This window comes from Bos taurus, chromosome 2, assembly GCF_002263795.3.
Source record: "Bos taurus isolate L1 Dominette 01449 registration number 42190680 breed Hereford chromosome 2, ARS-UCD2.0, whole genome shotgun sequence".
Classification (NCBI taxonomy): domain Eukaryota; kingdom Metazoa; phylum Chordata; class Mammalia; order Artiodactyla; family Bovidae; genus Bos; species Bos taurus.
In genome coordinates, this window is record NC_037329.1 from 24,713,579 (window position 1) to 24,736,264 (window position 22,686).

General features: G+C 39.8%; 1 protein-coding gene across 3 annotated transcripts in view; it reads left to right on the forward strand.

Annotated features, from left to right (window-relative positions):
- The window catches only part of SLC25A12 (solute carrier family 25 member 12), a 98,623-nt gene extending 76,167 nt beyond the window's left edge, over nucleotides 1–22,456 (forward strand). For 2 of the 3 annotated variants that reach the window (XM_005202346.4, XM_015474952.3), the window contains 7 exons: nucleotides 642–694; nucleotides 1,085–1,165; nucleotides 15,005–15,145; nucleotides 17,095–17,233; nucleotides 19,645–19,803; nucleotides 19,928–20,018; nucleotides 21,357–22,456. In XM_005202346.4, coding sequence (XP_005202403.1) covers nucleotides 642–694; nucleotides 1,085–1,165; nucleotides 15,005–15,145; nucleotides 17,095–17,233; nucleotides 19,645–19,803; nucleotides 19,928–20,018; nucleotides 21,357–21,555 — 863 coding nt within the window. In that variant the 3' untranslated portion in view covers nucleotides 21,556–22,456. 3 annotated transcript variants of the gene reach the window in all.
- Nucleotides 22,457–22,686: the final 230 nt, after the last annotated feature.

Below are 22,686 nucleotides of genomic sequence, written 5' to 3' on the forward strand. Positions count from 1 at the left end.
CTAACAGTGGGCTGTGTTTTGCTTGTAGAGCATACCCATTAATTGATACTTTAAGCTGCATTTTTCTTTATAGTTTTGGCTTTCTTTTAAATGAGCACTAAATTCTGCATTTCTCTAAAGAGAAAATTATGGAAGTTGATTTTCTGTAACAGCCAAGCCACTGCGTGCTATTACACAGGTAGCATCATTTGTGGCAGAACCTGGTCTGCTTAACAGGATGCTTTCCAGAGCTTTTCCAGGCATACATCATTGGCTTCTCTAAAATGTCTATGTACGTTAGTATGTTGTTGGTTGTAAAGAGGGGGAATGTGGTTCTATTGTTGTTGGTAGTGTTCTGAAAGTAGAGAAGATCCATGGGCTCCATTGCTTCCTCATACTTTTTGAGAGGTGTTAGATCACTAGGCTTTAAAGGAAGCATGTTTAAGAAAAGGATTTATAGCAACAGACAGTATGACATTGTATTTGACATAAATAATTATTATATACATATGCATAGTTTTTAGGCTAATCCATTTTTTCCCATTTTCATGAAAATCCTAAGATGTTTGATGGGGAAATAATGTGGGGGGAAATGCCTTATTGGGCTTGTATGTTCATGTCTAGTACACCTATGTTGCTAACGATTCTCTCTGTTTACCTAGGTCTGATACCGCAACTTATAGGGGTTGCTCCAGAGAAGGCCATTAAACTGACTGTAAGTGACTGACTCATTGAATTTATGTCATTTGTTTAGATTATCACTAAGCCAAAAATTAAAACTGCTGCTGGGACTTCCCTGGTGGTCCAGTGGTTAAGCCCCACACTTTCATTGCAGGGCCCCCAGGCTCATTCCCTGATTGGGGAACTAAGATCCCTCATGCTGTGCGGCATGGCAAAAAATTTAAAAAACCAAACAAACCAAAACCGATGCTGCTAAGACTAGCACACTGTCGAGGCATTTGTAAAATTTTGAATTTATATGTAGACATCTGCTAATTTTAAATTTTATATGAGACAAGTATTTTGCTGACTTGGAAAACTAATAATGTACCACTAAAGGCAGTGATTGGGAGTTCTGGTTAATTAATGTTGTCTTTCTAATTAGGTTAATGATTTTGTCCGGGACAAATTTACCAGGAGAGATGGCTCCATTCCACTTTTAGCAGAAATCCTCGCTGGAGGTTGTGTAAGTATTAATAGTGTGATTTCTCACAACAAGTATGTTCCTTTAGCCTTTTTGCACACCAGATATAATACCTGAGTGACATCTCCTCGAGCTCAAGGAATTCTAAGCAGTTTTCTCGGATTGTATGATTGTTTTAAATATTTTATTGCCTAATCTAACTGGTTTTGAGGCAGAAAAGGGTATTTTTGTTAGCTCAGTCTGTTAGAAGCTCCTGAAACATTACTTTTCACACTTTTTGAAGTTCTAATTCTGTTTCTTTTTAAATACCACAGACAACAGTGGATAGAGTTACCATTTATTTTTATTTTTATTGACTGGAGTAAGTGTGAGATGACTGATTAATTGGACCCTTTTATTTTAGGTGTAGGATTGAGTAAATCATTGTAGTATCAGTACAACGTCCCTTCTTTTAGGGACCAGAGCAAGCAACCATAAATATGTTGAAGCTGTTGACAGTTCTGAACACAGAGACTTTATCTTTAAAATGTGAGCATGACATTGGATTTTGTCCAATTCTCAAATCTAAGTTTGCAGCTCAGCTAATTTGTGGTGTCCCTTTCACATTTAGTAGTACCTAAGTTGTTTAATCCATTTTGTCCCTGAAACCTTTAACGACTTCCATTTGACTTGGCTGACAGTCTTGGCTCAATCCTCTTCAGTTGTTTGTGGAACTGAGGTGATGAGGTCAGTGACCTTTGCGGCTTTTAATTCAGAGAAGATGCCCTGAGGGTCAGAGAGAGAGGTCGCTCTGGATTCTCCTTCATGCTGTTTGTCGGCCTGGTGCATACTTAGGTCCTTACCTTTCTGCAACCACGGCTCTTACAGAGGAGGTAGCTTGGTGCACTCCCTGTGTGCTTATGTGTGTTTGCTTCTACCCCGTCACGTATGCCCAAGTGCATTCTCAGAAAGAAGACTCATGTCTCTGGGTATCTCTCTTTTTTTCATGAAGGACAAATAATAGGCATAGACTAAGACCTTTGCTAGCTCTTACTATAGTTTCTCTTCGTCTTTACTCCAATTAGATGCTACAGTTGTTTCTCTTCAAATTAAAGACCCATTGCAAATCATATTATTTTTCTCAGTGGTTTTAGTTTTAATTTGGTTAAGAAATTTCCTAACTCAGTTTTGCCACAACACATGTTATACATTTGTCAGAAATCTCTCAAGTCATGTTCTCTTGTTCCATATAGATAATTATTTGTTTCCATTTGTAATATCCAGAGGTTTTTGCCCATGAAACTGACGTGTTCCCCCATGTCTGACCTGTGACCTAAGTAGTTACATTACGATCAGGTATTTGGTTCCTTCGTTCTTCCCAGGTAAAGACCCTGTTTCTAGGTTTGAACTTTGGGAATTTCTGTTGAAGTCTGGGGGTACCTCGAGGGTTGTATTGACACTCTACATTTCTTCCTTGATCATGACTCATTTCTGGAGGCTTTGATGGATTGTCTAGCTGGAAATTGACCGCATGAAAAATAGTTAGGTTGGGCTCTAGGCAGAATGATTTCATTGTCTGCAATTCTTCACCACAAACACTTCTGCTTCCCTCTTCCCTCTAAATCTCTTCATTCAAGGATAAAAGGAAATGTACAATTATTAAGTTTCCACTGATAAATTCGATCACACTACAGTGTAAGTGATTGGTGAAGCACAATATGCTACTTCTCCCAAAAGTCTACTTATTTCACTGGAGAATAAAGCCCTAAACAAAGAAGACGTCTCTGTTGATACACTGTCAGGCATTGTGGAATATAGGAGTAGTCTTTCTGCTGAATGATATCTGGTAAGCAATCACCAGGTAAACACTAGGAAGAGTGGCTACCTGAGGGGTAGGTAGGTAGTAGGGTGCGTGTGTGTGTGTGTGTGTTGCTCAGTCATGTCTGATTCTTTGCAACTCCATGGACTGTAGCCTGCCAAGCTCCCTGTCCCTGTGTGTGTGTTGCTTAGTCATGTCCAACTCTTGGCAACTTTGTGGACTGTGGCCCACCAACCTCCTCTGTCCATGGAATTCTCCAGGCAAGAATACTGAAGTGAGTAGCCAGTCCCTTCTCCAGGCGATCTTCCCAGCCCAGGGATTGAACCTGGGTCTCCTCCGTTGCAGGCAGGTTCGTTACAGTCTGAGCCACCAGGGAACCCTGATCATAAAAACGTTAGGATCCTGGGTATGGGTAGTGGTAGAATGTGGAGTGCCCTATGGGTGTTTGGCTAAATGCTGTCAGTGCCACCAGGCAACAGGAGTGTGGTCACTCAGTTTTAAAGATGTACTTAATGTGTTAGCCTAACGCATGTATTGACTAACGCATGTATAGGTTTTTTTCTTAGCAGAAGGGTCAGCTAGGACCAGGGCCTCAGGTTCCCTACATGTGCAAGGGAAAGTCTACTGCTCTGAAAATGACTGTGCTGTCCTTTAGGCAAAATGATGTGCACTGCCTGGATCATGCAGTAACCAAGAAATGAAACTATCTGGTCCTTAAGCATTATGTGTTTTCTTGTTTTTTGTTTTGTGATCTGTTTTTTAAAGTATATGATATTAGATACATGCAAAAGAGAACACATTATATAGATTAAAAGTTATAATAAAATGAGCATCCATAAACCTACTACTCCAACCAAATATTGCTATTATCATTGATGCTGGTTTTTGTTTTTATTCTAGTACTGATCAGCTAGAACGCTAATGAGCAGTAGGGACTTTTCTTATTGGGTTGAACATTTTATAGGCATGGTCTCATTATCCTTTCTAATTGGAGTTGAAGAAAATAAAACCTGAGAGAAGATATAGCACTTAGTGAATGACAAAATTGACAGTCAAACCACTTTTGTCTCCAAATCTCTGTTAGTACATATTTGGTATGCTTTCATTCTCTCTTTCTTTCATTTATTCATTCTCATTCAACAAGCTGTCAAGGCTGAGAAAGATTTAGAGTTTCCTCCTGTGCAAGGAACCAGACTTAAGATATGTTTATATCTCATAGAAAAAGGGTAGTTCTGACCATTCTCACCAGATAATCTTAAGTCTAATCATATTCCACTTTGGTAATTTGAAAGTAGAATTTATTATCATGATTTACTTCATTTTTACATGTCACCAAAGAAAATACATGCTTATGATTATAATTCATCATAATAGCTACCATTTCTTGAGCATCTTGTACTAGACTGAACACTTTATAGGCATTATCTCTTTGTTATTCCCAGCTATTAATACAGTTGAAGAAATTAAAAGCTCAGTGAAATCAAGCACTTAGTTAATGGAAAAATTGAGATACAAACCACTTCTGTCTCTGAATCTGTATTCTTTCATATTTGGTATATGTTTCTATTCATTCAGTCTTTCATTCATTCTCTGATTCGTTGAATGATTGATATGTTTAAGGAGAAGTTTTGAAATAACAGCTTTATTGAGATACAATTCATATGTCATGTAATTCCCCACACATGAAGTAAACAATTCAGTAGCTTTTAGAATATTCATAGAGCTGTGCAGTTATCAGTATAGTCAATTTAGAACATTCTTATCCCCCAAAGAAACCTATGACCCTGTCTCTAATGATTCACCATTTCTGGACATCTCTTATAAATGGAATCAAACAACATGTGGCCTTTTTTTCTGGCTCCTTTGACTCAGAGTAGTGTTTTCAAGGTTCATTCATGTTGTGGTATGTATCAGTATTTCAAGCCTTTTTATTGCTGAGTAATATTTCAGCATAATTATATACAGGTAATACCTATATATAATATATATAAGTAATACCTATAAATAATATATAAGTAATACCATATTTTGTTTATTCATTCATCAGTTGTTAAACATTTGGGTTTTTTCCACCTTTTAGCTTTATGATTAAGATTTGCTGTGAACATTGATGTAAAGAGTTTTGTGGACATATGTTTTCATTTCTCTTGTGTATATACTTAGGAGTAGAATTGGTAGGTCATATGGTAACTCTAATTAGTATTTTGAGGACCTGTGAGACCATTTTGCAAAGTATCTGCACCATTTTGCAGTCCTCCCAGCAATGTATGAGGGTTCTTATTTTTCCACATTTTGGCCAATACTTACTATCTGTCCTTTATAGACATCCTAGTGGGTATGTGGTGGTATCTTACTGTGACCTAATGACTGACACTGTTGAGCATTTTTTCATGAATGTACTGGCATTTATATGCCTTTGGAGAGCAATCTATTCAGAATATTTGGCCATTTTTAGTTGGGTTGTTTGTCTTATTATTGAATTATAGGAGTTCTTTATATATTTAGTGTACCTTATCAGATATATGATTTCCAGATATTTTTCACTTTCTTGACTGTCCTTTTGCAGAATTGAACTTTGATTTTAATGAAGTTCAACTTACCTTTATTTTTTGTTGTTGTTTGTGCTTTTCATGTCATAGCTAAAGAAGTCATTGCCTAATCCAAGATCATAGAGATTTATACCTCTGTTTTCTCCTAGGGGTTTTATAGTTTTAGATTTTACATTTAGCTCTTTGATCTTTCACAGAAATTTTTAACCTTATTTTGCAGTATTTTGCTTTGAGCAGAGGTATTACCAAATGAAGGTTTCCTTTTTTATCGTCAACATCTTGTTATATTTCCTCTTAATGTTTTTAATTACATGATCGTGTGCATGTACATGGACACATGCACACATGCATGCACAATATTTTTTAAACCAGGTCCAGTTTTGTTAACTCTGACTTCCTAATTGGAAATGCAAGCAGCTCTCACTGCTTTTAAGGGCAGCAGAAAATCACAGTGGAGCGTCTCACTTTGGAAATAGATATGACCTTTGGGAAAAAAATTATAAACAGAGTGTGCATTTTCATAATTTAAATCTTCATCATGAACATTAGCCAAACTTACTTTATATCTATATTAAAGTCTTCTCAAGAAACACTTACTAGTTCAGAATTTATGATTTAGGTGTGATTGCTTGTTTTTTGTTGTTGTTGTTTCTATAACTTGAATTTTAGAGTTAATAATTTCTCCACTCTTTTTTAGGTGGAGATGGGATAAGAGTGTATACATGTGTGTACAGTTACTCAGTAAATATCTGTTATGGGTGCATATGAGTAATGTATATGTAATAACAGGCTTCAAATAATTTTTCTCATTGTTCTCATAGGTAAGCCATTCTTATCAGGATGTATGTTTTTATTTTTCTATAAGAAAGTCTCTCTTTATTTATGTATAAGTATATACATATTTGTATATACACACATGTCCATATCAGACATAAATATAATTGTTTAATTATGATATCTGTTGTGGAGAATAATACTATGTCAACTCAGAATTTTTCAAAGTACTTTCACCTACACTATTACCATCTCTTATAAGATGGGTAGATGAGGAACAGAAGCTCGAAAAGTCTACCTCTCACCTCAGTCACACAGCTAATATATGTTGCAGTTTTCATGTATTCCCAAGTATTTTGATTTTAAGATCATCTCCTTTTGTTCTGTGATACTATCTTAGGAAATCAAATCAAGGCCTTGTCCATTTTTCAAAATAAATCTAGATGAGTCCATTCAACTTTGTAGTGGCTTTTCTTTTTTAAAAAATACTATATGGATGTATATTACAATAATTTAACATATATCTGAATATATATGTTATTTAGATATAACAATGTATAAAAACATCTTATATGTCAGCTTAATGAGTTTTAACAATTGTATACACCCATGAAATCAGCACTCAAGAGTGAGATGAAGAACATTTCACCCCAGGAAATTAATTCATGCCTCTTTCCAGTCAGTCATGCTTCCCCTCCCCCAAGGAGCCACTGTTCTGATTTCTGTCAACAGTTTTGTTTCTTCTTGGATTTCATATCAACAGACTCATACAAAATGCTTTCTTTTATGGTTAACCTCTTTTGCTTAATAAAGTGTTTTCAAGAGTCATCCTTGTGTGGGTATCAATATCGGTTTTTTTGTTTGTTTTAATTTTACTAAAGATTATTCCATGGTATGAATTAACTACAATTTGCTCTCCATTCTTCTATTGAAGGACATTTTGGGTTGTTTTCAGTTTTTATCTATTATAAATAAGATTGTTATAAACATTATTTAGTACCTAAGAGTAGACTAGGGTAGATGTATATTCAGTTTATTATAAAAGAAACTGCCAGTTGGTTCTTTGACGTGGATGTATCATTTTACAGTCTCATCAGCAGTGTACAAATATTCCAGTTATTCCCCATTCTCAAAATGTTTGATATTTTTAGTCTGTTTTAGTTGTTCTGGTTGGTCTGAAATGATATCTTGTTGTGGTTTTAATTTGCATTTCTCTGATGCCTAGAGATATTGAGCATGCTTTCGTGTGTTTATTGGCTGTTTATCTTTTTTGGTGAATTGTCTGTTCTAGTCTTCTGGTTTTATTAGGTTACTCATTGTTACTGTTGATTTGTAGGAGTTCTGTATACATCATGGATACAGTCTGTTGTCAGATATATGTGTTATGAATATTCTTCCCAGTGTGTGACTTATTTAATGGTAATGGTTTTATGAAAGAAAAGGATTATGTGAATTTCTTAGACATGTCCGTAAACCTAAGTGGGAAAAAATTTAATGTCTCTCTGAGTCAACAGAGAAGTCCCTTGAAAAGTCTAAAGGGACTGACCTATATGTATTTTCTAATGATCTCTCTGGTTAAGTATCTGTTTGTATGTTGTTAAACTCTAGCCAGAGCACTTAGGAGCTGCCCTGGTAGCTCAGCTGATAAAGAATCTGCCTGCAGTGCAGGAGACCCTGGATCGATTCCTGGATCAGGAAGATCCCCTGGAGAAGGGATAGGCTACCCCCTCCAGTACTCTTGGGCTTCCCTGGTGGCTCAGACAGTAAAGAATCTGCCTGCAATGCGAGAGACCTGGGTTCAATCCCAGGTTTGGGAAGATCTCCTGGAGGAGGGCATGGTAACCCACTTCAGTATTCTTTTTTTATTTTATTTTATTTTTAAACTTTACATAATTGTATTAGTTTTGCCAAATATCAAAATGAATCCGCCACAGGTATATATTCTTGCCTGGAGCATCCCCATGGACAGAGGAGCCTGGGAGGCTGCAGTCAATGGAGTCGCAAAGAGTCAGACACAACTGAGCCACTAAGCACAGCACAGAGCACTTAACTAACTGATCACATTTACCTCTTCCAGGTAAACGATCACATTTACCTCTTCCAGGTAAATGATCACATTTACCTGCTTCTAAAAGGATAAAAGTCATAAAATTCAGAATGTATATATTGCTCAACAAAGGACTGATGGCCCCAGTATGCTGCAGGTGTTTTCATAGCCCTGTATGAGCACACGTCCTGGAGAACACATCCCTTCCCTTGTGTCTTGCTCTCAGTCGGTGTGGTGCTGTCACCTTGGTTATTGCACAGGAGCTATGTGAGGTAGATAAGGTAGCTGATGGAATCTCTATTGTCATATTAGGAAGCCAAGGAATGAAAAGGTTATGACCTATCTACGGTTACAGAGCTAACAACCATATAGGTTGACAGCTTTCCAAACCCGGAATCTTTGTGTTCTTTTTTCTCCCTTTGGCCTATGTGTGCGCTTGGGCTCACACACCACCATATCCATGCCCATATAGGTGTAGCAAGAGGCCCACTTGTTAGTTGGAGCATTTACTAATCCTGGGAGCCCGAAGTGGTAGCTCACTAGCTCCCCAAGCCATGTCTTTCTCAACAAGCTGAGCTTGCAGATCTCTATAAAGAGCTGTTTGGAAATGGTCCCTTCAGCTCCCATCCCCAGGAACCAGTGTGGTCTCAACTTTATGCTTGCATCCTTACATGAACACGCATACATATGCACACATATTAAAAGTCCACATATATTATGTCAGTATGTGTAATTTAATCTGTTTTTATCTCTGAACACCCTGGCATTTATCATCACTCCTTTTAAACTATGACTGTCTTGGACTATTTTAGAGCGAACCGTAGTGTTTCCCGTTGCTTTATAAAATAAGAATGCTTTGTTGATGGCATTGTGAGCCAGAGCCACTGTCTCTCTTCATCCTGCTTGAGTCAAAGTGACAACTAATTCTATGACTCTTACTTGTTTTTCTGGCAGTTTTAAATGCATATATTTTGTACATCTGTTCAAGGAGCTGATATGGCCTTAAATTGAAGTTAGATTTTCATTTGTCTCTGTAAGGGAAGACTTTATAAAATGAATTGTTTGGATTGGACATTTGGCAGTTGGAGGGAAATAGTTTCAAACTATAAGAGACAACAGATCAAAGAGGGAAGTAAACAGGGGACTTGGTGCACGGGGGTGGAGGGGTGGGGGTGGGGGTCATGCAGCCAGTGGCTGGATCCCCAGCGTCTTTGTGGTCTTTGCCCCTGGGTAGGATTATGCAGGCAGGTCTAACAGGCCCAGTCCTGTGTGCAGCCCCTTGGTCTCAGGAACATCAAAGGTGAGTGGTGACATCTCAGCATTACATCCTTTTCTCCTAACTTTGCTGTCAGCTTTGTCTGTTATTCGCTCAGTCATGTCCAACTCTTTGCGACCCCGTGGACTGTAGCCTGCCAGGCTCCTCTGTCCATGGAATTCTCCAGGCCAGAATACTGAAGTGGCTTGCCATTCCTTTCTCCAGGGGATCTTCCTTACCCAGGGATCGAACCTGGGTCTCCTGCATTACAGACAGATTCTTTACTGTCACCAGGGAAGTCACTAAAGCTTTAATAACTAAAGTTGTCAGCTTTAGTTGGTTTATTTTCCCATTAAAAAATTCTGCAACACAAGATGATACGGCGGCTTTTCCATTCTCTCTTTTCTGTTGGATGTGGGTAAGCCTCATTCAAAATGAGATTTGTTCTGTCTTGTTGTGTCATTTGTAATTCAGTTCTGAACAAAGAAATGACAACTTAATACTGAAAAATGGAAGCATCTAAGTCAGTTTTAGCATTAATGCTTGCATTTCTTTAAAACAATAATAAGTTTGAAAGGGAAGTTTAGCAGTTAGAGGTTAGAAATTAATTTTGGTGATTTGATGAGTGAAAAAGTTCACCAAAGGTATTACTGTATGAAATGCTATGCTAGTTAACACAAGTACAAGGTAGGAAGGTAGGAAGACATCAAATTACACAGTGTTCATTTAAGCCTACGTAGCTATGTATCATCATGTTTTAACCTGAAGTTTTATTTATCTCAATGTCTATTATTTCAGATCACTAGCTTTACTTAGTTTGATTTTTTTTGATGTCCGTATATGCATAGGTAGATAAGCCTATTAAAAATTTTGGATCCACAGATAACTAGGGCTAACTAGTTTTTTCAAATGCATTTAAAGTATATGAATTCCCAAGTTTACTGTGGGGAAGCATGTATGAGAGAGGACCTGGTCTGTAAAAAGAGCCATTGTTTCTAAGACCAGTTCTGTTTCTTATTTCTGGTGGCGGGGGTGGGGGTTGTTTTTTGTTTTTGAGTAGTTAGTACACTCATTTGATTCAGAATTTAAAAGATATAATGGCATATGCTTTGCAGATTCTTTCTCCTAGCTATTTACTTCTCCTCCCGGGGATGCAACCAATGTTTTCATCTCTAAGCTATTCTGCTTTTGATAAACTTAACTAAATTTTGACATATTTATGATAAATGGGTGCCTAGTGTTTTATGTTCTGTTTATGTCACTTAGCATGATTTTATTACCTAATATTATAGACTGAATAAGAGCATAGAATTATTTGTGCTTAAATATTTACTTATTGGTCATTTTAATTTTTTTGTTTAATTTTGTTGCTTTTAAAAATAGCAAATGTCAGCCTACTTGTAAAAATACAGATACTTTTTTAATTGAAAAGTTACTATATTTTTATTTCACACTTTAACACATCTGAAATTCTGTATATTCAGTGATGATACTTACTGTAAGTAGTGTTTTTTCCCCTGTGAATATGTTATTAAATTCATGATATCAGAATCAGTAGAGTCTTAAAATAGAGGAGAAATGATGTTTTCCTCATGTGTTTGTTTCTCAGAGGGCAAACAGTTAAGGATGTGATAACATCATAATCTTGTTCTTTGTCACTAGATTTGTTATCAGAGTAATTGAATTAGTTGCAGATTTTATTCCCCCTTCTCCCTGTTCCCAGTTTAATATGTATGAGAGTGGTTAACCTCAGAGCTTAAAAAAGGACAGTGTATATTTGCCTTGTGTGTTTTCCTTTAAGTGTTATAACGTATCCAAAGTTTTAGACAAATTAGATAGCAATCTTTATTATTCAGTGTTTCTATGTTATTGAACTCAGGCTTGGCTGCTTGCAGCGTGAAAGCCAGTACTTAAGAAGTGAGTGTTGGTTAGAAAAGGAAAGGTTGCTTAATTCAGGAGGCCAGCAATCTGGGCAGAAGGCAGACTCGTGTCCAAAAACCAACTTCAAAGATTCTGCTCAACTGTGAATGTTTTTAAAGGGAGAATCATTTGGGGAGGGGGATCAGTCTTCATTGTCTTCCACCGTGTACAGAGTCAGTGGTGAGGGAACAGGGCAGGGCTCCTGCAGTCTTGTACTAAGCCTGAAGTCCACCTGCGTGGGGGCCTCCGTTCCTATAGAAGTCAAAGGTACTTTGTTATGTATATTTCTTGGGGAGGAACCAGAACCCTGCCTCCTGGCTGCATTGATGTTACTTGTGTCTCTGGGCTTCTGCTCCCTCCCTTTCCTGAAAAGCAACTCTTTGAATCTGTCCTTTGGAACTCAGGGAAGGTCAGGGAGGCTGAAGGAGACCTATTTCCTACAAACTAGAAATGGGAGACAGAAAGGATCCCACAGGGTCTCGTTCCGTTTCATCTGGATATTGTCTATATATTCCTAGGTCTGTTATAAAGTTCTTAAAAATGATTATTTTTAAAGAATATATAGATCATGAAGTTGGTAGAAGTTTTCTCCTTCAGCCATAGTGGAGTACATACACAGGTGTGAAACACACACACAGGTGTGTGCCTTGCCTGTAGTGTCATTTCATTGTTTACACATTCACTTGTTATGTTTCGTGTATCTTACATATATATGAACATAAGTATATATATGTTTAGTTTTGTGATTGTGTCCAGTGTGTTGATGGGACTTAGTATATGTTGGTATTGTTGTTCAGTTGCTCAGTCGTGTCTAACTTTGCGACGCCACGGAGTGCAGTATGCCAGGCTTCCCCGTCCTTCACTATCTCCCTGAGTTTGTTCAAACTCATGTTCTTTGAGTCGGTGATGCCATCCGACCAGCTCATCCTCTGTCGCCCCCTTCTCCTCCTGCCTTCAGTTTTTTCCAGCATCAGGGTCTTTTCCGGTGAGTCATGTCTTCGCATCAGGTGGCCAAAGAATTAGAGCTTCAGGTTCAGCATCAGTCCTTCCAATGAATATTCAGGGTTGGTTTCCTTTAGGATTGACTGGTTTGATCTCCTTGCTGTCCAAAGAACTCTCAAATCTTCTCCAGCACCACACTTCGAAATTATCAATTCTTTCTAACTGATGAAAGAAAGCTGAAAGAAAAGCCTCTTTTATGGTCCGCCTCTCACATCTGTACAGGACTACTGGAAGAAGCCTAGCTTTGACTGTATGCCCTTTTTGTATATGCAGTGCGAGTGCTGGGTAACAGATCTTAAAGGGTGTAATGGTTAACGTGTTTGTGTTTTCCTTCTTTTAGTTGTACTGTTTTAATTGAAAGCCTATTACATGTACATGTAGGAAGAAATTTGGAGAGTTGTTAACTACAAACTTCACTAAACTGACAGTTATTTCCAGAAGGGTCTGTGAGAGACAGAAGAGGAGGAAGCTGTGTCTGTGTGGTTGGGGGCACAGTGCTATTTGGAGTATTCCTACTCTGCAGGATGTGATAATTTACTAGTGATTAAAAACATGAAAGAACTTTGTATTTATTTAAACATAATGTCCACATTTAATGAGTAGAACCCAGGGGTTGACATCATCTGGTAGTGGTGAATTTGGGGGATTATAATAACATTTTATGCTTTTTTTTTTTTAATCTGCTTTAGTTTAGAACATAAAGCGCATTTTCCCAGAGATAGTCTTTGCAACCATTATTTAAACAAGAGGTTTCAAGGAAGTAGTAAACTTTTATAATTGGTTTGGCCCTTAATACTAGCTACAGGAGCAATTACTTGGATTATCATTTTAACATAATTTTTCACCCAGCAATCCTTTTCAAAGTATTGTCTCCTTAGATTGAAACATTGAAATACTTTCTCTTGCCTGCAGTGCAACAGATTAAGAGGCAGAAGCAGGGAGAAATCAACATATAAAATTGGATCAGGCGTCACTCAGGAACCTTTGTGCCAGTGGTCCGGGTTGTGTAGATTTGGGAGTTGCAGGAAATCCAGAGAGAGACAGCAGATTGCTGCACCCTCAGTGCTCAGTGGACGAAAAGAGGATGAGGGCCCTGAGGACTCCAGGGCAGTCAGCTTCCCACCAGGAGGAAAGGGATCTTGAGTCGGTGTTGGCAGTTGTGGATATTGATAGGAATGAGGGATCCGGGTGAGAACAGGAGTGTGTTGTCGGTTTATAGCCCCTGGTCAGTTAGGAGAATGGTCTGGGACTTTTTGCTGCCCCTTGGAAAGGGGGTCTGGAGGGCTGTGGGTTTCAGACAAATGAACAGGGATATGGGTGAAGGTAGAGTATTGAAGTGGCGTTGCATGTGGCTTGTGGGTTTTATGGGTGTTGTTTGCAGTCCTTCTGTACCTGTGGAATTCCAGTGCCCCGTGAGGCACCTGTTTCCTGTTTCACATATGACGTGTTATTACAGAGAAGTTAGGATTATGTGATGTAATTATGATTATATGAGTGTGGTTCTGATTATATAATTAAACAGCTACACTTAAGATGACAATGTGCTAATGAGATTTTTTTCACTTCAGGAATGGAAATGTATATATATTTATGTTTTTAAATTTTTATTTATTTTTATGTATCCATATGTGTACACATACACACTTTTTTTTTTTTCTTATGGAAACCAAAAAAAGAGTTGGTAGCAGTTTTGTTAAACATTCTCTCCCCACCGCCCCAACAGATTTCCAGTGCAGATACACTTTCATTATCTAAATTTAAATATCCCTATGGTCGCTCACCATGGATGAGTGTGGAGTGTGGCTTTGGTTTGCCCTCTCTTGTACTTGTGATAGCTAGATGCTCCATTTCCCATCTCTGTCTTGAACAGTGTTTCTAGTTTGGTCTTAAAATGATACTGCAATTGTCCTTCCAAATTATGTTCTTTTGTGTGGATGTAGTTGCAGAGTTTTGTTCAGGATAATACATTTTAGAATTTGAACCAGAGGAGACTTTCCACTTTTGACTAGCTTGGGGCAAAAACACCTCTGTGTTAATTGTTCTACACTCCAAGAAAGTGGCAGCAAGTGGTTGAGCTAAGGAGACTGCTTGCTTTTAAGAAGAGCAAAGAAGCTATGTAGATCCGAATTTTAGCTCCAGCTTGGTAGAAGCTACCAGTCAATCTCCTACCATCTCTTTCCCTTTCATTGGAGCACCAGCTGCCACATCTGGCTTCACTTTTGTTTTCCAAATGAGTTTATTAGTTTTGCCATTTTGGATATGGCTGGGTTGACCCAGGAAAGACTGGTCTGGGAAACACTCCTGACATTTCAAATAGAAGCAAAACTAGACATAAGTTGATTTGAGACAGAGTTTGGGGCCATCCCTGTGAGCCCTTCCAGCATCAGCCAAAGCATCGGACTCTCATTCCCCTCCCCGCAAAGGGGGAGGAGTAAAGGGGTACAGTGTGAAGGTCCCCAGATTTTTTTTGGCTGTACTCTGGGTCAGTCGGGCTCTGATATGGAAATCTGCTCTGTCTCTCCTTTCTTGCCTGCAGGCTGGCGGCTCTCAGGTCATCTTTACTAATCCTCTGGAGATAGTAAAGATTCGCCTACAGGTAGCTGGAGAGATCACCACAGGACCCAGGGTCAGTGCCCTGAATGTGCTCCGGGACCTGGGACTCTTTGGTCTGTATAAGGTGGGTAGATTCCCTTGGGTTATCTCAATAGAGAGGTTGTAGTGTACTCCATAAAAATGTGAAAAAATGTCAAAACCAGACTTCTTCCCCATAAATGGAAAAACAATCTTGTCCAGCAGGGTAGTTCCTAGAGTAGAAAATCAAAACAAAAAGAAAAAATCAGGACACTTCTGTTAGAGGCAGTGGGATGCACAACCACACCATCTTCAGGCTTTTATGAAGCTGCCAGCAGGGAGGCCAGCGCCACAGACCCGCTGGCTTCAGGCTCACAGCCTTTCATTTACCGGTGGATATGGGAAAAGTTTCTTTGGTGTTCTTTTGGGGCTGGTTTAAGGACTGACTTCAAAATAGTCTTATGTTTATTTTGAGTCTGAGCTATCTCTATTGTTATCTTCCCAGTAGGAGCTTGTCTTTGTCTTAATAATTTGACCACAGTGAAACAGTAGTAGAGTTTGGTAGGATTCAAGTCTTTAAGAAGTTAAGTGGTGGGATTTGTCAATAATGAATTGCATTTTAAAAAAGCAAAACAAAAGCAAACCAGAGTGTACTGTACTTGAGCAAAATGCCAGTCAACAGATTCCTTCCCTGCAGGTATGCTTACTCCCATCATTACAGATAGATGTAATGGAGCAGAAGCTATTATTTTTCTTAAACAAGGAAGAGTATTTCTTTCTCTTCTTTTGCCTGGTGTAAGGGGAGGGATACAAAAATTTAGCTTTTATAGACAACTGTGTTTCCACAGCGTCTGATTTATTTATAGATCCATCACTGTAGAAATGTATAAATTGGCTTCTGTAGCTGCAAATTGGAAATTAGAAATTCTCTCGATTAGAATCCCAGCTACACAGCTCTTAGGAGTCCAGTAAACCAATGATGCCTGTCCTGAGAATTTTGTACATACTTTCCCTTCTACCCCCAACTGCCGTCCTTTTTAGAATTCCCTTTGAAAACTGACTTAGCATCTCTCAGAGAGTCCCAGGAATTTTTTTTTTTTTCTTTAATGTTTGAGTTTGTCTTTTAAAAACAGAGCCATCCGGAAAACAAGTACCAAAGATGGAGTATTTCCCTGGCCGGCTAAAGCCTGAGCAGTAGGCTAGCGTGGGCTGAGGAAGGGGCAGTGTCAGTCACCAAGACAAGCTGTCTGACTGGATTTCTACTCTCAGGGAAACTTCCTGTTAAAATATTTTGTCTGGGTTTCCCTGTCCTCTGCCATTTAGGACATGGCAAGTGAGGAGGGAAGTTTGGTGCTTTCTTTTTCCCCTTCCCTAAAAGGTTTTAGTTGTTCAGTTGTGTCTGACTCCTTGAGACCTCATGGACTTCTGTCCATGGGATTCTTCAGGCAAGAATACTAGAGTGGGTAGCCATTCCCTTCTCCAGGGCATCTTCCCGGCCCAGGGATCAAACCCAAGTCTCCTGCATTGGGGGCAGATTCTTTACCATCTGAGCCACCAAGGAAGCTTCCCTTCCTTATCCATGGCTCCTACCCATAGCTTCTTACCTGGTACTTCAGGGGCTCTAAGCTGGGTGGATTGAGTTGGTAATTTGTTAGTTTGAGGAGCTGCCTTTGTTGGTTGCTTTGAAATCAAGCTATCAAACAAGTCTGTTCCCAGCCACACCCCATCCCCTGGCACTCACCAAGGCGACCCAGAAGGTCTGAACATTGAATTTTTATTAACCTTAAAATATGAATCCATACTGGAAATGCCAGAAAATTCTTAGTTGTCAGAATACCATCGTTAACTGACTCTAGGACTCCCAGATTCACCAGACTTTCTCAAACTTTGAGCCCCGTCTCGAGTTCCCGGTGCCTGACTTGTTATCCTGTCTCTCTTCCATGTCAGTCTCAATGCTGTCTGAGGGACATTTCAGGCTTGTCAGCCTGGATCCCTCGTGGTCATTCACACCTTGTTTATACAACTGTTTTGCACTATTTCCTCACTCTGTGACAGGGTGCCAAAGCGTGTTTCCTCCGAGACATTCCCTTCTCTGCAATTTATTTTCCTGTTTATGCTCACTGCAAACTACTTCTGGCTGATGAAAACGGACACGTGGGAGGCATAAATCTCCTTGCAGCTGGAGCCATGGCAGGTAACTATTTTTTTTTTTTAAGCCCAAAGAGTCCCTACCCAGCCCACCCCCATTCTCTAAGTACAGAATCTCTGTGCTCCTCTTCTTTATTTCTGGAAAGGTTATTGTTTGTATCTGACTTAGTTTAAATATGATTGCCTTTTCTCCTTTGTGGGGTGCGCTATAATTCTGATGAGCGTTAATTACATTTGCATAATGTGGATAAACAGCTTAATGCAGCTTAGGAACTCGCAGCCAAATTAGCTCTGCCCATCGCAATTGGGCTTTCATCAGTTACTGTGTTTCTTAGCCTCCTCTGCCCCTGAAACCTTGGGTGCAGTCAAGCTGAGCATTAATGTAGAAAAGTTCTTCATCACATCAGTTGCTTTGTTGCACCTCATCCTGATGCACAGGTCTAGTATCCCCTCACTTTCTTATTCTGTATAATAGAATCAACATGATTTGGCTCCAACTTGAGTTTGAAACTGTCCATGTTCCTTCTACCATCATCCTCATCAGACCAAACAAAGTCATACTTCCTCAGCAGCACCACCCTGCGGTGGCATCTCTTCTTGGCTCTTAACATGCTTTGTCTTTTATTAATGGTTGTTTACATAAGTTCTGCCCTCTCTCCTGTGCCCGGAGCCCCTTGGAAGCAGGGGTTTCAAATGCAAGACGGTGCTAAGAAGCTTCCTCTCAATCCCATGCTCCAGCCTTTCTCTTGTGTTGAGAGGAAGCTGATTCCAGATAGAAGGGCAGGACCAGGTTGTCCTTCACTGCAGCAATCCTCAGACTTGGCAGAAGAAGGAAAGGGCATGTGTTTACTTGCCATCACCACTGCTTAGGGAGAGAGACAGGCGAGGTGAATGAACGCAAGCCCAGTGCTGTCCCTGGCTGCTCAGGTGGCTCTGACCACCCAGGCTCCTGCATTACGTGCCTTCTCCTCTGGTCTGTGGGCTCAGCAAAGCAGGGCAGCCTGGGTACCCCTGGGGGTGTGGTATGGAGCAGGAACCCTGGGTTCCAGGGGCGCTGGGTGGACTTGTCATTCTTCTCATCCATGATGACAGGGAATGACTCGTGATGAGGAAGAAACTCTCCCAGGGAGCCTTGAGCCCTTATTTGGGGCAGTCACTTGCGGTTATAATTCAAAAGCCAATAATGCTACCCGCTCAGCCTTGGCACTGAGTGTTCATCCAGCTCCTTTCAGGTATGCACCAGAGCCTCCCCAGTTGGAGTGAGGGCCAGCACATCTTTCCTCATCTTTGCTCTCTGCTATCCAGACAGCAGCAAAGAACACTCTAATCACAGACAGGCATTTCGCCAGTGGCTGATGGGACCAAGTAAACATTTTCATGGAGCTGTCAGCACCAGCTTCTTGCCCACAGACACTTGATGTCAGTTTTCAGAATTAGAAATGAATTTTTCTAATTTTTACCTGTAAAGCTTTGCTGGCAGGCACTGAGAACATTCAGGATTCAGAACATTCCAAAGGCAGCAATTTACCTAGTTTCATGTGAATAAGGTATAGGGCTTGGCGGGAGGATATTTGCATCGTCTCGAACAGAGCCCTCCCCGCCGCCCGCCCCAACTACCTACCCTGAGTGGCCGGCTCCATCTGCCTAGTGATGATTCAGTGAAATTCAGGCCAAATTGAATTTCTTCCCCCTGAGGAAGATTATCTTGCTTCTTTGTTCCCTGTTTTGTTTTATAAGTGAAAGGTGTGGTTGTGAAATCCTTCTTGAGTGTCCTGCCGCTGATGAATCTCAGCGTGGCCCCAGGGAGCTGGGGCACAGGAAACGGCTGACAAGGCCTTTTGATGATCAGTTCCCCTACTGTTCCCTAACTGGTTGCCTGGCCTCCTCTGCTTCAGTTGTAATGACTTCTGTCATGTAAGCATGTCTGAAAGGAGTCACAGTCAACTCTCAAGTTAGCCCCTCAAAGGGTGAGTGGATATGAGTATTGATATTCACCTCATACAGTAAGGTGACAGGAATCAGCAAAAAAAACAACACTACAGTTTGCTATCAGATATATTTAGCAGCTCGTTAAATTGACATTATCCTCATTCTTTATTATACATGAAAATACTGTCTTATTTAAGAAAAGGAAAGAGGTAATAAAATAATTGAAACCCAAAGGGGAACACTGGGAGTTGTCCTAGTAATATTGCTTCATTTATTCCTCTCACTGTTCTTTGGGATCATGCAACATAGAGTGATCTTCCTAATTCAGAACGAATAAGAGTTTTGCCCCGACTCCACTGAAGCAGCTAGTGGGATTATATCTCCTTTTTCCATTAATGCCCAAGGTATCTATCTAAGAAGCATTGAGTTAAAGCAGTTACAGTTGCTAATTGTACTGTTGGTTGTTAGCAGTCTGTCTATCCTCTGTAAGGTATTTGGGATGAATTAAATGTGCCTTTCTCCTGGAAGGTGTGCCCGCTGCTTCTCTGGTGACCCCTGCTGATGTCATCAAGACAAGACTGCAGGTGGCTGCCCGCGCTGGCCAGACGACATACAGTGGTGTCATCGACTGTTTCAGGAAGATACTCCGGGAAGAAGGGCCCTCAGCATTTTGGAAAGGAACTGCAGGTAGGGCTGGAGCCATGCAGAAAGGCTGGTTGGCACTGGGGTCCTGCTCCCATTACTCACCTGTGGGCTTTGCTGTAGCCATCCTGCTGTTAACTGCCCCCCTCCCCCTTTCTCTCTCTTTTAGCTCGAGTGTTTCGATCCTCTCCCCAGTTTGGTGTTACTTTGGTCACCTATGAACTTCTCCAGCGGTGGTTTTACATTGATTTTGGAGGCCTGTAAGTGCAACTTTGCAAACTCCCTTATAAAGAAAGCACCAAAACCCCAGACAGGTGTTTGTTCAGCTTATAAAGGCATTTTTGGGATAGCAACCGACAGGACAGAGGACCCTACAGGAGCAATACGTTTAAAACAAACCATGGGCCTAAGATTCTTCACTGTTAGAGGAGTAAGACTTGGACAGGGTGACCCCATACATAGCATTAAGCAACTGCTTGGGGAAAGTTTAGAGAGGAAGCAAATTAAAATGTAATATGAATAGTTGCCTTTTTAGTGTAAGCAGATACTGAGCTTCATGGATTTAGGTCCTTATTTGGCCTTTTTACCAGAAGTAATATAAATTTGTGTTAGTTACACTTTTGTAAACTTTTGAAAACTCATTCAAGCCCTTTCACACCCTCATGATTTCATTATTCACCATAATTTATTATTAGATAGATTTAGAAGTTCTTAGAACTAATTCTCTGCAAAAAAAAAAAAAAAGGTTCAAAGACAGGTTATGCCCATGGACATAATCACTGGTGAGATTTAGGCCACAAATTGCGCCTTTTGACAGTTAGTACTTGAAGCTTTCACCATGGACAAGAGGAATCACTTGAATTTGCTGGGAGGGGAAGGTTGTACCCAAAGCAAGCAATTACCAGCTTTTCAGCAGAAGATCAAATTCTGTATCTGAGTCTTTACTGCATAAACCTATGAATTCTTTTCCTGCTCATAAGCCAGGTAGGGAGTTAGCTGTTGAACCAAGAAGTTGAGGGACTTATACAAAGAAAGTAAGGACAATCTCAGAGTTTCAGGCTTTTCAATACTTTTGCATTCTGGAAAAAGTAAGAATTATATTTACTTCTCTTTAAATAATTTTAGTAATAACCTTCGCGAGCTTATTACTTTAAAAGTTAGCTTTTAAAATTATGTCAAAATAAAAGAAAATGTAAATTTTCTGCAGTTAATTTATGCTTAGTGTAAAAAATTGGGAAAATAGAAAAATCATTCATAATCCTACTTCCCAGAGTGGTAATATATGAGTGTATTTCTTTCCAGTCTCTCTTTCTGTGGATCTACTTACGTGTATGAAATGGAGGCCATTTCTCTTCTAAATCAAATACGTGAATGTGTTGCTTTCAATGCAGCTATAAATCATGACTAGTGCAGCGTAACTGACAAGGAAATAATTGGACACTCTTCTTGGTGACACATGGGTCAGACTGAAAGTGTTCAGTGGTGTGTCGTCTTCATTTTTTTGGTTTGTTTTTTTGGAGTATAGTTGCTCCTCAGTGCCGTGTGTCTGCTGTTCATCAATCTTGAATACACTGACCATTGACTTTTCCTATCAACAGCAAACCCTCTGGCTCAGAACCAACACCTAAGTCACGCATCGCAGACCTTCCTCCTGCCAATCCTGATCACATCGGTGGATACAGACTCGCCACCGCCACTTTTGCTGGCATTGAGAACAAGTTTGGCCTTTATCTCCCCAAATTTAAACCTCCTAGTGTTGCTGTGGTTCAGCCAAAGGTGGCGGCGGCAGCTCAGTGATAAGACAACCATTCAGTGTGGCAAAATGGCGCCCTAGAAAGAGAAGCCTAGGAGAGCAGCCTTGTAATGTATCCAGTCAGCTGCATGGTGCTGACTGAGCTGAAGAATCAAATTATTCTTTCTATATGACATATACATATATTTGTTTATAAACTAATCATTTGCCCAGGAAAAAAAAAATTACAATGCAGTTTGAAGCTTTAGTTTTATGTGTTGAAATGTTTTCTAAGCCTTGGCATGAATTAGTGTTCTAGACTGCTTTGCACAGCTTGCACTTACAGCGACTGTACATATTGTACATCTTTGTACAGAGACATCTTGGCACCTCATCCCAACAAATCTCATTTATAGAATGTAATGCAGTTCTGAGTGGCTTGAAATGTACAGAATGTTTTGAAAGTGTTTTATTAAGAATCACACGAAAATAAATGTATTAAAATTAAATTCATTCTTTTATTGGTGACTTATGGAAATAATGCATCAAATTGGATGTAATTAATTCCTAGCTTGTTTTCCGTTCTGGAGTAGAAAGGTATTTGCTGATAAGAGGCATAATGAGACCAAGTGCTGACACCATTGAATAAGAGACCCTTTGCAACAGATGCATGCCAGTGGATGCCGGAGGACCAGGCTAACGAACTGCGTGCGCTGGTGTTTCCATTTGTATTTCACGTGTGTATAGATTCTCCTCTGTTCATCAACCAAAAGGCATTTCCTAGGCGGCGCCTCTCCTGTCAGTGCGCATATAGCAGGGATGTCTCCAGCATTACTGGCTTAGTTTTTGCCTTCCTCGGACACAGCAAGGCAAGGGCCTAGCTTTCAAAAGAGTAAAGAATACTTTGGCAATTTTCATTCGTATGGATATGATTCCAATCAAAAATAAAATGCACACCAAAATGTATGCATGGAGTTGGATTTTCCTTCATAAATGTACTGATAGTGCTTTTGATTTTGATTCACTACCAGTTGCCAATGACTAGTGATCAGGCTTCCCTCTTTCCTGCTTTTATAGGAAATCATTTGACTTGGAAAGGGCTATGGTGGAGTAAGTGGAGAAGAAGATTTAGTGGGCTCTAGCTTCTTCCTTATGAATCTAAATACAAACTGCTTATTCCAAAAGTCACTCACCAA